Source organism: Propithecus coquereli, unplaced genomic scaffold (assembly GCF_000956105.1).
Source record: "Propithecus coquereli isolate 6110/MARCELLA unplaced genomic scaffold, Pcoq_1.0 Scaffold59, whole genome shotgun sequence".
Lineage (NCBI taxonomy): Eukaryota > Metazoa > Chordata > Mammalia > Primates > Indriidae > Propithecus > Propithecus coquereli.
In genome coordinates, this window is record NW_012151840.1 from 3218427 (window position 1) to 3232376 (window position 13950).

The following is a 13950-nucleotide window of genomic DNA, read 5'->3' on the forward strand; positions in this document are numbered from 1 at the left end:
GTTTCCAAGGCTTGTATGTGAGGGTTTAGAACGTGTTGCGTGAGCCCTGGCAGCACATTTAGTTCGTCAAACTAAAAGATTTTTGTCTTAGAAACCATGTTTCAACTTAGTTTTTTAAACCAAAAAGTTCTTAAACTACTTCGAAGGGAGGGGGAATAGCAGAGGCGTCTCTTAACGTTAAGTGCCCCATGGTTCTGCGCAAAGCGCTCCCCGTCCGCACGCATTCCGACTGAGCTGTCCCTCCCACCTGGCGCGTGCGAGCGACGGGCCCTGGCGCTAACAGCGTGCCCTCCCACCCTTTCCATGGGGGGTGAAATTTCCACTAGTGCCTGCCAACGCCCCTGTCCCCGCCACCCCGCACCCTGCAGCCTGGGGACTGGAACCAGCAAGCCTACCTCCTGTACCTCCTCTCCCAGCCGCCCGGCCACAGCGCGGCCAGCGCAGAGCCTTCGCGCCTTGTGCCTCTGCGCTCCACCTCCCCCGAGTCCCGGGGCGCGGGGCGGGGCGGTCGTCGCAACCAATCCTCGGGCGGCCGCGGCTTGGGCCGCGCGGGCAGGGCCTGGTCCCTGTGGCGGTGCCCCAGCAGAGTAACGGAACGAGCGCGAGAGCAAGTGACCGCTGTCCCCCTACTGCACCCCCCAAAGTAAAGTTTGCAAGTGGAGTGGAGTGAATGAGCGAGGCGTGCCCCGCCCTGCGCTAGCCGAAGGGCGTCCTTCGGGCCCGAGCGGCACGTGGCACACTTCTGGGCGCGTTTGAAGGCTCCACGCAGATGGGGCTGTTTGTGCAGCAGTGCGGTGGCTCTATGCTCCAGGGGCGCGGCCGGTCGGCACGTGCAGCCGATACCACCTTCTCCCGACTAGGCACCCCGTACCCTCCTCACAAGTGGCGCTCGCCCCGCCGCCCCCGCTCTGGGCTGGAATTGGCGGGGCTGGGAGGCGCCAGCCTCGGAGGGGAGGGGCGCGGGGAGGGGATGGGCTGCACGCCGTCCGGCCACCGTCTGTGCCGGCGCCGGGGACACTCCCGCCGCCTCCGCTCCGTCCCCGCTAGTCCCTGGGAGTGTGGGCAGGGCTGCAGGGGGCTTCCGTGGGCCTGGCCTCTCCCACCACGGGAGGAAAAGCAGGGGGAAGCCCCCGGCGCCCGCCGCCTCCGGAGAGCCGCAGTGCCCTCGGCCTGTGTAGGCGCTGAAGACGAGCCCGGGCGGGGCCCCGGTGCGTCGTGCCTGTCGCCGTCCGTGTCCGGAGCGGAGGCCAGCGGCCGCCCGCTCGGCGCCCCGGACCGTAGGGGCACCACCCTGCCGGGCGTGGGCGACGGCCGGCCGGGGGCGCGCGGAGCAGCCGTCACGGGGCCTCGCCACGGCCTCCAGCGCCCCAGTCACGGGGAATGCAGTGGCCCCCGACCCCTGGTGCCTCTCCGTGTCTGGGCTGGGCCTCCTCGATCGCTTGCTCCGCGGCCACGACGCTCCTGAGGCAAACCGGCCGGGGCCCCCTCATGGCGGCAAAGTGGTTCAAGGAGTTCCCCCTGAACCTGAAGACCGTGTCCGAGCGGGCCAAGCCCGGGGGCGGGGGCGGCGGCAAACTGCGCAAGAATTCGGAGGCCGGCGGCACCGGGCAGACCGCGGGCAAGGGCCGCAAGAACTCGGCGGCCGAGCTGGGGAGCGGCAGGGCCGGCGTCGGTCCCCCCAAGGACAGCCGGCTGTCCCGGGACAGCCTGCAGGGTCTGATTCAGGCCGCCGCGGGCAAGGGTCGCAAGAACTCCCGGGCCACCGAGGAGGAGCCCCACCGGGGTGCGACCAAGAGCTCGGGCTGCAGCACCTACATCAACAGGCTCATCAAGGTGGACACTCAGGAGAAGAATGGGAAGAGCAGCTACCCCAGCAGCAGTAGCAGCAGCAGTAGCAGCAGCAGCAGCTCTTCCTCCGCGTCCTCTTCCCCTTCCTCCCTGGGCCCCGAGCTGGACAAGGGCAAGATTATTAAGCAGCAAGACACGGTAAGAATACAACCTCCCTTGGACCACCTCTCAGTGGGAGGGGAGCTTAGCGAACCTGCTAAACTCCCCGGGCTTCTTTATACCTAAGAGAGTGAGGATATGTTTCCTAGGGTCCTTACTCCCTCCACCATTCGGTGACTCCTACGTGGCCATTTACAGTCATTAGACTTTTTATCTTGAAAAATCCTTATTCTAGAGCTGGGGAGCTTTGCAGATAGCTTTACTATCCATTTAATTTTGTTAGCAGTTTAGAAGAGTAATTGAATGAGATATTACTGCGTTGTTAAACTTGACCCCTCTATAGATGTGGTTTATTTTAATTTTTATATGCAGGGGAATTCCAAAGCTAGACTTTTGTATGACTTTTATCCTTGAGCTTAAGGAATAGTAACCTCTAAACCACGTAAGCATGGATTTCAAAGCTTCAGGAAGTGGGTGGGCCAGCCCTCTTCACTGATTTGGAAGTTCCATCATTCTCTACAGTTCCACCTAGTAAAGGGCTTCTCAGAGCTTCAGCAACACTCCAAGATTACTGCCCTTTCATTCATTCTGTGGGCATTTGTTATACAGCAGCCATATAGGGTAAGGGGCATGGGCCACTAAGGGCTGTGGGGGATACAGAATACGACAAGGAAATGCACTTAAGGAAATTACAGATGAGGAGAGAGGAAGGTGTTTCCTGCTGCTTACACACTGGAGGTTTTCTGGGTGGTGTCCAATGTGGAAAAGTTAAGGAGTGTGAACGTGTCCAAGGGCCTCTCCATTTTTACAGCCATGAGTTGGTTCGATTTGGTTGTTTTTCTTTTCTTCCCTATGTGAAAGGGAGAGAGAGACAAGCTCGAGGTGAGATTTTAGACTCCAGTCCAGGCAATCACTTCCTCACATGGGAACTTTAATTCTCTCTGGCCCCGGGCTGCAAGCATGCTGCCTCCCCGAATGGAGTCAGGAGCTTGTGACACATACCACACATGCCTGCATTGGGCACTTCTGTTCATTCCTGCATTCATTCTTTTCACGAATGTTTACAGCGTGCCTACCCCGTGCCAGACACAGAGCAAAGGGCCGTGTAAAGATGGACAAAGCTCACGTCACTCGGGGGCCTGCCCGACTAGATCATAAGCAGCTTGAAGCCAAGGGCTGAGTATCATGTCTGTGTTCCTCGCTGTACCTTGCAACTGCAGTACATGTGTTGGGTAGTCGAGAAAAACTGATTGAGTGAGTGAATGGTAATCACAGTCCTCTGCATAGGTTGGTTATTTTTGTGGTTGTCACTTCTGGGTGTCTGAGGTTTCTTAGGCCATTTCAGGGCCCGCGTCCAGGCCGTTCCCTCTTCTTCACTTCTCCCTCATTTATCTGGCAGGAATTCTTCCTGCTAGCTCCAGTGGTATTTTTCCGTGAACTCTTTGGAGAATGTAACCACACTGTGGGGTAAGGCCTAGAGCTTCCTCTCTGAGACGGGTTCCTTACCCTCTGATGTTGTCACTCAGCTCCTGCAGAACAGAAATATTGCACACGCACCACCTCTCCATGCACCTTCTAATTTTGGAAAGATAGATGCTTTCTGACACAAATTCTGATCACAACTCTATCTGATGTATAGCCTGTGACAGTCAGTTTGCCTGTGAATTGTTGAACTTAGAACTCTCAGCACTGTTTGGTACTGACCTATTTCTCCTTGATGAAGCCTGTCTCTTAGAGCTGTTAGAAATTCCTTGAGGACAGGAAGCATGGCTTGCTGGCTTGCTTGCATGACACCCGGTACCTAGCCAGTGCCAGTGGAGGACTGACTGACTCCCCGTGACTGAGTCAGCTGATGGAGTTTAAAAAAACCCAAAGCATGGGGTATGTGGTAGACCAATTCATCTCTGTGCTGTAAAGCGCCAGACACCCTCCACTCCCCACCACCCGTTTCTGCTACCCTCTAACTCAGCAGATGCTTTATTGCTTATGGAGAGAAAGGGAGGTAAAAAGAGCTTTGCGGATAAGTAAAAGAGATTAGATGAATTGTTGCAAATCAATTACACTACCAAAAAAATATCAGATGTTTGTCCAACTGGGATACATCATCAAGTGCAAAAGCTATCAGGAACTGGTTAGAGATTTTAACCTCTGTTTGGATCTGTAGGCAATTTCAGTAGCCATTTTGATACCATCACCATTTTGGTATGTGGTAATCCTTAGCAACTGTCCTTGTTCTTTTACAGGTCATCATTTTAGAAGACTATGCTGACCCATATGATGCCAAACGGACAAAGGGTCAAAGAGATGCAGAGAGAGTAGGAGAGAACGATGGTTACATGGAACCCTATGATGCACAGCAAATGATAACAGGTTTGTAAGCAGATTCTGCTTAATAGGGACTGAAGTTTCACACTCAGTTGGAGCTTTGTAAAATAGTAACTGGTATGTATTCGGGGAAGAAGGATAAAGCAATTTAACCAGATCCTGCTGACTGGAAGAAACAGAAATTAGACCCAAAACTAATGTCAAACTATCTAGCTAACTTCCTTTATGGTTTAGTATCCTTCAGAGTTTTAGAATTTGCAGGGATCTCTAAGGTTTTTCTGGTTCTTTGAAAGATGACATTTGTGGATTTGTAGATCTACTCAGAATGTGAACTTGAGTTTTAAGATTGTTTATATATATTTCTGGGCCACTTTCAGAAGCTTTGACATCCATAATGGGAATCATAAATCTTTACCAAGAGACAAATAACATACTTAAGGAATCTGAAGTTGTTAAGAGATGCAAACATGATGTGATTCTCTGTATTGTAGTAGAGGATTTTCTCAACAAGTTCTACAGCATTGGAGGAAAAAATTTAATTACTAAAGAATAATTAACAGCACTGCCATAAAACAAGCCATTTAAGGCAAACCACCTTAAACCAAACTTGACTAATCTCGTAACTTTTCAAGTCACAACGATTCCAATTTGTGAGTTAAGCAATCACTCTGTTATTTTTGGTGTCAAACTTTTCCCATTTATTCATAGTTCTCTTAAGTTGATGTAAATGATACTTACATAAAAATAATGTAAACCAGTTATTTAAATGTATTTATAAATTTTAAAGTAAATTATTTGTTCACTTAATTTTCCTTAAACATTCTTCCATCCATAATGAAAAACGTAGTTTCTGAGTGCTGACTCAGGAGACCCTTGTTTGAATGTTGTGGGTTTCATGCCTGGGAAAAGAGTAATTGGTCACACGTTAAAGACTTTGTCTCCTGTGTTTAAGACAGATTGAAAGGCTGTCAAGCCGAGGTTCTTATGTAAGTGTAGTCTCAAAAGAGTTGGGCAGAGGGTAGCGGCAGCGCCCTGGAAGGGCCAAGGCAGACTTCAGAATGAAAATGGAGCTGCAACAGGAAAGCTCGGCTCTGTTTCCTGCTTCTCTGCTTACAGAGATAAGGTGTCCCATTTGGGGAGGGTGTACCCTGGCCAGGCTGTGACCCTGACGGTCATTGGACTGTGACCCCTAATGAAATCTGTGAATGAAAGGAAGTGAAAATGAACTTAGTCAGAATTTTAGAAAATATCAGAGGCTTAAAAGGAATAGGGAAATGGATTTACTTTTACATAAAATTAAGGAAAAGGATTTTCTTTTTTTTAAAAAAAGTGAATGCTTAATCTTGATTCACCTTTCTTCATCCTTTGGGTTTATTCTGACATTTCTCTTTAGCTGAAATAGGTAGTTTATACTGTACCAGCTGTTGATTTGAGGAACCAGACTGATAACAGGGAAAGTGCTCTGCTTTTTAAACATGAATATAGCTTTTTTATTTTTTCTCATAATTCCCTCAAGAGTTCTGGAAGCTAGGGGACTGCAATGCTATTCCTCTTGCAATTGGGTAAAAAAAAAAAAAAAAAACAAGATCAAAGGGATTCGGACTTGCCTGTGCTCACAAGACTTTTTAAGAGCCAGAGCAGGAATTAGCACCCAGATCTCCCACTCTGGGTCAAGTGGCCTGCCCACCACCATGTGGCTGTCGGGACACACTTGCAATGATGTGTGCAAACGCACTGTAAACTTCACCCGTAAGTAGGGCATCTCTCCACTCAGACTCACCAAGAACGTTGTATTCAAAAGTCAGAATTGTCCAACATGCAATAAATGTAATAATAATAGCTAGCATTATCAAATGTGAGTGTTTTATTAAGTTCCAGGCTCTGTTTTAAACAGTTTATGCAAATAAATTCCTTTAGGAATATAAAATTAATATATTGAGTTGGTGAATACATTTGAATTTATTAAAATCTAAATTATTAACTTTTTAAATTGGTGTTCTAAGTACACTTTGCTCTTAACTTAAAAAAAAGTATGTTAGTGGATTTTAAAGTTTCTTCATTTACAATATATATGATAGGCTAGGTGCAGTGGTTCATGCCTATAATCCCAGCTCTTTGGGAAGCCAAGGCAGGAGGATCGCTGAGGCCAGGAGTTCAAGACCAGCCTGAGCAACATAGTGAGACTCTATCTCTACAAATAATAAAAAAAGTTAGCCAGGCCAGGCGTGGTGGCTCACGCCTGTAATCCTAGCTCTCTGGGAGGCCAAGGCGAGTGGATTGTTTGAGCTCAGGAGTTCGAAACCAGCCTGAGCAAGAGCGAGACCCCGTCTCTACTAAAAAAATAGAAAGAAATTAATTGGACAACTAAAAATACATAGAAAAAATTAGCCGGGCATGGTGGCGCATGCCTGTAGTCCCAGCTACTCGGGAGGCTGAGGCGGGATCGCTTGAGCCCAGGAGTTTGAGGTTGCTGTGAGCTAGGATGACGCCACGGCACTCTAGCCCGGGCAACACAGTGAGACTCTGTCTCAAAAACAAAAAAAGTTAGCCAGATGTGGTGATTGACGCCTGTAGTCCTGCCTACTCGAGTGGCTGAGGTGGGAGGATTGCTTGAGGCCAGCAGTTCAAGGCTGCAGTAAGCTGTGATCATGCCACTGCACTCCAGCCTGGGCAACAAGCAAGACCCTGTCTCTGTAAAATATAAAATAAATAAAACAAATATCACAAAGCACCTTCTCAATCAACGTAGAAGAATATTCTTCTTATTCTACCCATAGGTTACACAGCTGGACAGAATAACAGGAAGTGAGTTTATCGGAAGCTAGAAATAAAAGATTTGCTGCTTGGGTTTTTCTTTTTTGTTTTTTGAACCTTTTACTTTTTTATTCAGTTTGCTCATGTGCTTGATTGTCAAGCCGAAGTTCAGAAATTTCCCATATTTCTTGAGAAACGTTAGGGATTTTTTTCAGTTTGTTTCAGTAGGAGATGGAGAGGGTGCTAATGAACATGAATTAACTGTGGATCAGTTAAATCTGTGTTGCCATTTTCTATATTGCCTATTTTCTACCTGTGAAATGGAAATAACATGCCTAGTTTTAACAATATCTTGGGCATATAGAATACCGTCCATGGTGTTACTTTGTAACATCCAACAAATACTTCTTAGGTGTTTCTTTGCTATGTACTAGGTAGGCCCTGTGCTGGCCTCTGGACATGCAGGAAGCAGATCCACATGATTCCTGCCTTTGGACCTCACAACCTAAGGGGGAAACAGACCTAACACCAATAAAGAAGATAAGTTATTGAAAGTGTGATAAATGCCATGAAATAGAGAAAAAGAATCAACATCTTCATCAGGAACAGAGGAAGAAAGGAAAGCTAAGAGTTCATGGCTTTCCTATGGCCAAATAACTGTGGGACACAGGCTCCCTGGATGCCCCAAAAATTTGCTCTTAACTTTTAAAGTTAAGAATTTATTAATATATTATCACTTAGATTTATCCAAAGGATTATTTATAAAAAGATATGACTATGAATACAAGGCAATATTAGCGTAAACCTCTGTTGGTTTTCTGCTAAATTAGCAGGAACATTTTAGCTAAATAGCAGAAATATTCTACATAATTTAGCATTATTACAAAAAAATAATAATTTAGCAATGTGAGTTTTAGCCACCAAACTGAAACTTTAGCGTTGGGTGGGTCATTAGAAGTCCCCCGAGATAGCTGTAAGTTGACATGAGAATTCTTCTCACAGTTGGTATCATACAGCCATAAGTTGAAGTCTTATAGGTGCCAAACTTGCCAAACTTCCTCCCTAAATCCAACAACCCCGTAAAGTGGGTTTCTGTTATCCAGTTGAGGAAACCTAGGTTCAGAAAGATTGAATAAGTTGTCCAGATTACACAAATGAAAAGTGGAGATACCAGGTCATTCAGCAAGCTTTGGTTTTAGCTATTGAGCCATGGTCAAAGATTGTTTTTAAAATTTTATTTTTGCCTCCAAATGGTTTTGTTGGTTTGTTTAAATAGTCATATCTAAAGGGGAACTTCATTGTTCAGGTCTCCATTAAAAAAATCTATTAATGGAAAAAAAAACAAATGAAGACTGCTTTTGATTTATTTAATTTTTTGCTTTCCTTCTTAAATTTCAGGGTTTCTGAACTATACCTGCTTTTGTTCAGATATTTAGATTGATTCAATAAGAATATATTAAAGTAATTTTTAAATCAAAAGCTTGAGCAGTGATAAAAGATGTAAGTAGAAAAGTTGTCTAAACACCCCATTTCTTTTTTCATTATTTCATTTTTTATTACTTTATTTAGTTTAAAGCTAATTTGAATATCCATTTATTAACCTCTATCCAAAGGACCCGATGGATTGATTTCTGATATATGCTATCTTGGTAGAATAATCATTGTACTTGATTATTTACACAGTAGAGCTTAAAATTATCTTTAGTGGTAGTGCATGGTGAGGAGGGTACATATGATAATTTAATACATTCATATAATTTGTGAAGATCAAATCAGTATACTTGGGATATCTATCACCTTAAATATTTGTCTTTTCTTTATGCTAGAACCATTCCAATTCTTCTAGCTATTTAGAAATGTACAATAGATTATCGCAAACTATAGTCACCCTACTGATCTAACACTAGGTCTTCTTTCTTCTACCAAACCATATATTTGTACCCATTAACCACCTTCTCTTCATCCTCCCTCCCCCCTACCCTACCCAACCTCTAATAACCACTAGTCTACCCTCTATCTTCATGAGATCCATTTTTTTAGCTTCCACATCTGAGTGAGAACATGTGATATTTGTCTTTCTGTGCTTGTAACAGCCTTGTTTCTGAATTCAAGAGGAAAATAGAGCTTTGTGAGGCTCTAAGTTTAATGTTTTGGAAACATGAAATGGACTAGGAGAGAAGGTACATTAGAAATTAACATTTTACCTGAAATCTTTGACCATAAAGCTTAGGTTCAAGTCAGTAATAAATGGCTCCTCCATTAACTATTGCATGACTGTGGCCTCAGTTTATTTACCTGTGAAAATGGGATAACACGTCTGTCACTGCCTTATGGGGTGTGAGTGAGATGCTGGGTATAACACACCCAGTACATGCACACCCAGTAAATACAGCCATTATTTAGACACTCCAGAGAGAATTCCTTTTCAAAGAGAATTCCAGACAATACAGAGCAATATTAATTGCTAACTACAATTAATTTACTAAGAGGAAGTCTAAGTCTTCTGCTGTGTTTTTAAATGTGAACGGCGTAATTACATGCAGCGAGTTGGGGATTGAGAAGGGAAAATTTTCGGCCCCTATTATGTTTCGCACTAGCCAGCTGCACGTTTTAATTGGTGCAGGTCAGCCCTCAGTTTCAGCCCGGGCTGCAAATGAGTGTTTATCTGCCGCCCGTCCAGCGCATTCTGTTGTCTGCCGTGGTAAATGGCCTCTATCGGCAGCCAGGGTGTAGCTTCCTCTTGCCATTTCCTCCTTCTCAGGCTCGTTTCCTCTTGGAGCCCGCTCTGCACGTCAGGGGCTATTCTCCCTGCAGGAAGGGTCGGCTTGCAGCCCTGCGATTGTTTCTGTTTCTATGGCGCCTCAGGTTGGGGGCAGCCAGGTGTTGGAATGGACTGGAAGGTTACTCCCCTTGAAGGGAGGGCGCTGTCAAGCCCTTTTTTTCCCCTAATTAAACATTTCTTTCAAAAGATGATAATACTTTGCAGTTTTTGCCCCATCCCAGGACCATGCAAGGAAGGCATATTCTCGGTTGTATGCTTTCCAAGGTCTCTCCCAGAACTCTGAAGTGTGCACAGACTGTCTAAAATAGAAGGAATGCTAGGACCTCATCGCTAAAGTAAAAACTCAAACGCACGTGTATTAACTCCAGATTCTAATCACTGTATATCATTTTAATACACACTTATTGAAATGTCCTCGTTAACAGGATTACTATCTTAAGGTTGGAATTAACTCTCCTTTTAGTCCAGCTGGGGCAGAATTGCAGCCGAGGACTTGGGGAAGGGTTTCCCCAATCTGTGCCAGATGGTCTACACCAAGGGTAAACTTAAGCTTTGATTAGAAACCTAAAAATTCTAAATTCATCCTTTGAATTCCTTTGTGTTTTCTGCTTCCTTTGTCTTAGTTCTTTAGAAAAGTCCTTTTATAAAAATTCCAGCCTTATCTTAATTAAACCAAGAACAGAGTATGTTTTTGTTTCTTGTTTTCCATAGCTCCATCTAGAATAGGCAATGAAGAGAAAAAGCTGTTAGGATTGAGACTCAAGAGCCTTGTACAGGAGATGCAGCTCTGACCTCAGACAACCTCGGGCCTGGCCCGGCTTGGGGGCTGGAGGCTATTCTTCCAGCTCTCACGTTCTGACACGAGGGTTTTCGACACAGGTGGTACCCTTCTCCTGGAGGGGGCTAGCAACCAGAGATCAGTGCTGATGAGCAGGAGGAACTGGGATGGGGATTGTGGGCTCCCAGGACATGTGGAAGTGGTTCTCAGGCTTAGCTGCCATTAGGATCACCTGGGCAATTTTTACAATCTGACTCCCAAACTGTATCCCAGACCAATTAAATCAGAACCTCTGATGGACCCCAGCAGCAGTAGGTGTTACACTTCCCCAGGGTCATCTCAGTGAGCAATTACTGCAGAGAATCAGAGACAGATGCTGACAGGGCTCCTATCCCGCAGAACTGTAACCTCACCCTTTACTCAAGTTTCGCCCTTTTGAATTTAGTGCCCTGATTTTAATAACTTTTTTCTCATTCGTTGTACTTTCCATGTTATAGAAGTCTTATTGAGTCAATCGATGTTTCTTTTCCATAGAGTGTCACCGTGCCCGTTTTTAAGTTGCAAATAGAAAGCCTTTCCATTCTTCATGTCCACAGCACTACGTCTCCTGAGCCTCTTCCTGCTCGCTCGGCCATTCCTTCTCACCCTTCTTGGCCGGCACCTCTTCTTCCAGCCACCCTTACCTGAAGGAGTCCCAGGTTCTTTCCTTTTCAGCCCACCTCCTTTTCTCTTGTGGTTGCTTTCATTCTCACGGTACTCACAACGATCTGTTTGTGAGTAGCTCCTTGACATGCACCTCCAGACCCATGTTGTCACCTGCTGGAGAAGTTCTAGAACTCCGTCCCCATCCTTTCCCCTCCCATCCATCCGTTAGGTAGATATCGAGGGATTCCAAGTCTCCTAGGGACGAAAGTGGGTGCTATTGCCCCACCTGGGAGGAAGGACAAGGGTGGGCCCCAGACCCCCTTCTTGGTCCTGCCCCACCCTAATCCTCTCCCAAGAGACTGCCATATCTGGGGAAGGAGGAAATACGCTATGAATCTGCCAACCAGAAGTTAGTGCACCAGCTGCAAAAGAATGCAGAGGACTCTCTAGCCCATGGGCCAAGCAGCATAGATACCATAGAGTCCAGGAATTGGCCTAGAAGTCACATGCCTAGTAAGACTCAGGTCATGCAACTCCCCACTGTCCAATCAAAGTGGTTCCATGGTGACGTCTGAGCCACAGGGAGGTCCCAATCTGAGCGCTGTAAAACAAGATGCAGACTATAACCAAACCCTTTCCTTTTTGCCCTTCCTTTTGTTCTCCCTTTGCTCTGACAGTGGGTCCAGTCGTCATATGTGGCGTATGTTATCATGCTCTGTAAACCTATATCTTGCTCTTACTCTATAATGCTATCTTTCTCTCCTCAATAAACCTCATTTTTGTGCTTGCCTTACTTTGGTGCATCTGGGCATTCTTCGGCCATGAGCTTGATAAGAACCAACATTTCAGACTGAAACCTGACACACCCAATTGTTAGCACAACTGTGTATCCTGCAACGATAAACAAGACATGGTGGTCTCTGCCTTGGCTGTCTCCACCAAACTGGAAATACAGGCACACATCAACAAATAAATCCACACAATGGAAGAAGTGCAAGGTGAGAGTGGGTTGGCACAGCCATAGCACCTGGTCAGCTCTGTGAGGCGTCAGAGGAGAAAGTGGGCGGAAAGTCTTCTCCTGAGGGAGGAGAGGCTGAGTGAGTTCTCACAGGATTGGAAGATCCCCAGGACACTGTGAGGGTAAGACAGTGTGGTGTGCAGGGAACTTCAGAAGTTCATTGGGTTAGAGCAAAGAGCTGGATTATGGTGGAACAGGGACAGGGTGGTGCCGAGAGAAGAAATTAGAGGCGGAGACGGTGATCTGGCCATAGAAAGCCTCTCGTGCCATACTGAGCAGTTTGTGCTTGCTCAGTAAACAGTCGAGAGCTTATGAGGTGTTAAGTGATGAGATGTCCATGTTTAGAAAGGTCCACCTTGACTAAGACCAGGTGGAGGACGGATTGAAGGCTTCCTGATGGGCGCTTAGAAGAGCCACAACACTTTGGTTCTGTTGGTCTATAGCACCAGTTCTAGTTGTCCAGGCTCTAATCATCTCTAACTCTAGCTGGCAAGGCCCCTTGACCCCAGGCTGGTCAGCTGCCAGATACTGCTGGTTCCTTCCCACTGTGGCTGGCTGGCTGGTGGCTGCTTAGTTTGCATCAGGTTTTATCTGTCTGTTTTTATCCCTCAGTTCAGACCATACCTTTCTGACTTACTCCATCCTGTACACTGTGGTTAGAGTTATGTTCCAGTGAAGCACAAATATAATTTTTATTCCCTGTTAAAAAACTCGTAATGGTTCTGCATGACATACATACAGAACAATCTAAACATTTTGTCCTTGCTTTTAAAACTTCTACACTCTTCTGCCTGGCTTGTCTACTTTTCCAGCTTCTTCTCCCACTACCTCTCTCCTCTCTGGCCTTCTGTCCTTTAAATTTATCTCTCAACTCCCCCTTATGGGAACGATCCCTTTATAGTTCCCGCCTCCATATCTTTACTCGGACAGCTTCCTCCACCGGAAATGACCTTCTCTATCAAAGTCAACTCATCTTCCATTTCTCTTCCACTTGGAGTCAGTCCAAGTGCACTGGCAAAGAATATGGCTTCTCGAGCCCCACTTCCTGCTTTTCCATCCAGGCTTTGCCACTTACTGGTTTGGACAATTTCCTTAAACTCTTTGTGCTTAAGTTTTCTCCTCTGTAATAACGGGGAAATAACAGTAGCCATCTCATAGAGTGGTTGTGAAAATTACAACACGCTTAGAATAGTGTTTAACACATAGTAAGCCATCTATAATCATCCACTGTTGAGTGATTATTGTTTTTCCCTATAACACCTCTTTTACTTTGATCTATCCTGCAATTGTTAGCCTGATACATATTGTTTGTGAATGTTTATGGCTTCCCTGCTATATTAAAACTGCCTAGAAGTCAAGGATTCTGACTAATGCACGTATCTTCCCTCAGTGCATATGGAACAATGCTTTGAATGCACAGTCTCTAACTTACAATGATTTGACTTACAATTTTTGGACTTTACAATGGTGCAAAAGCGATTTGCATTCAGTAGAAACCATCCTTCACGTATCCATACAACCATTCTATTTTTCACTTTCAATAGAGTACTCAATTAATTACATGAGATATTCAACACTTTATTGTAAGATAGGCTTTGTGTTAGATGATTTTGCCCAACTACAGACTAATGTAAGTGTTCCGAGTATGTTTAAGGTAGGCTAGGCTTAGCTACATTGTTTGTTCAGTAGGTTGGGTGTATT

At 45.7% G+C, this 13950-nt stretch overlaps 1 protein-coding gene across 1 annotated transcript in view; it reads left to right on the top strand.

Moving 5' to 3' along the window:
• Positions 1-1018: 1018 nt before the first annotated feature.
• The window catches only part of SHE (Src homology 2 domain containing E), a 22046-nt gene continuing 9114 nt past the window's right edge, over positions 1019-13950 (top strand). The window contains exons 1-2 of the mRNA XM_012658475.1: positions 1019-1986; positions 4191-4317. Of these exons, the coding sequence (XP_012513929.1) occupies positions 1381-1986; positions 4191-4317 (733 nt within the window). The 5' untranslated portion in view covers positions 1019-1380. The remainder of the gene's footprint in view (positions 1987-4190; positions 4318-13950) is intronic.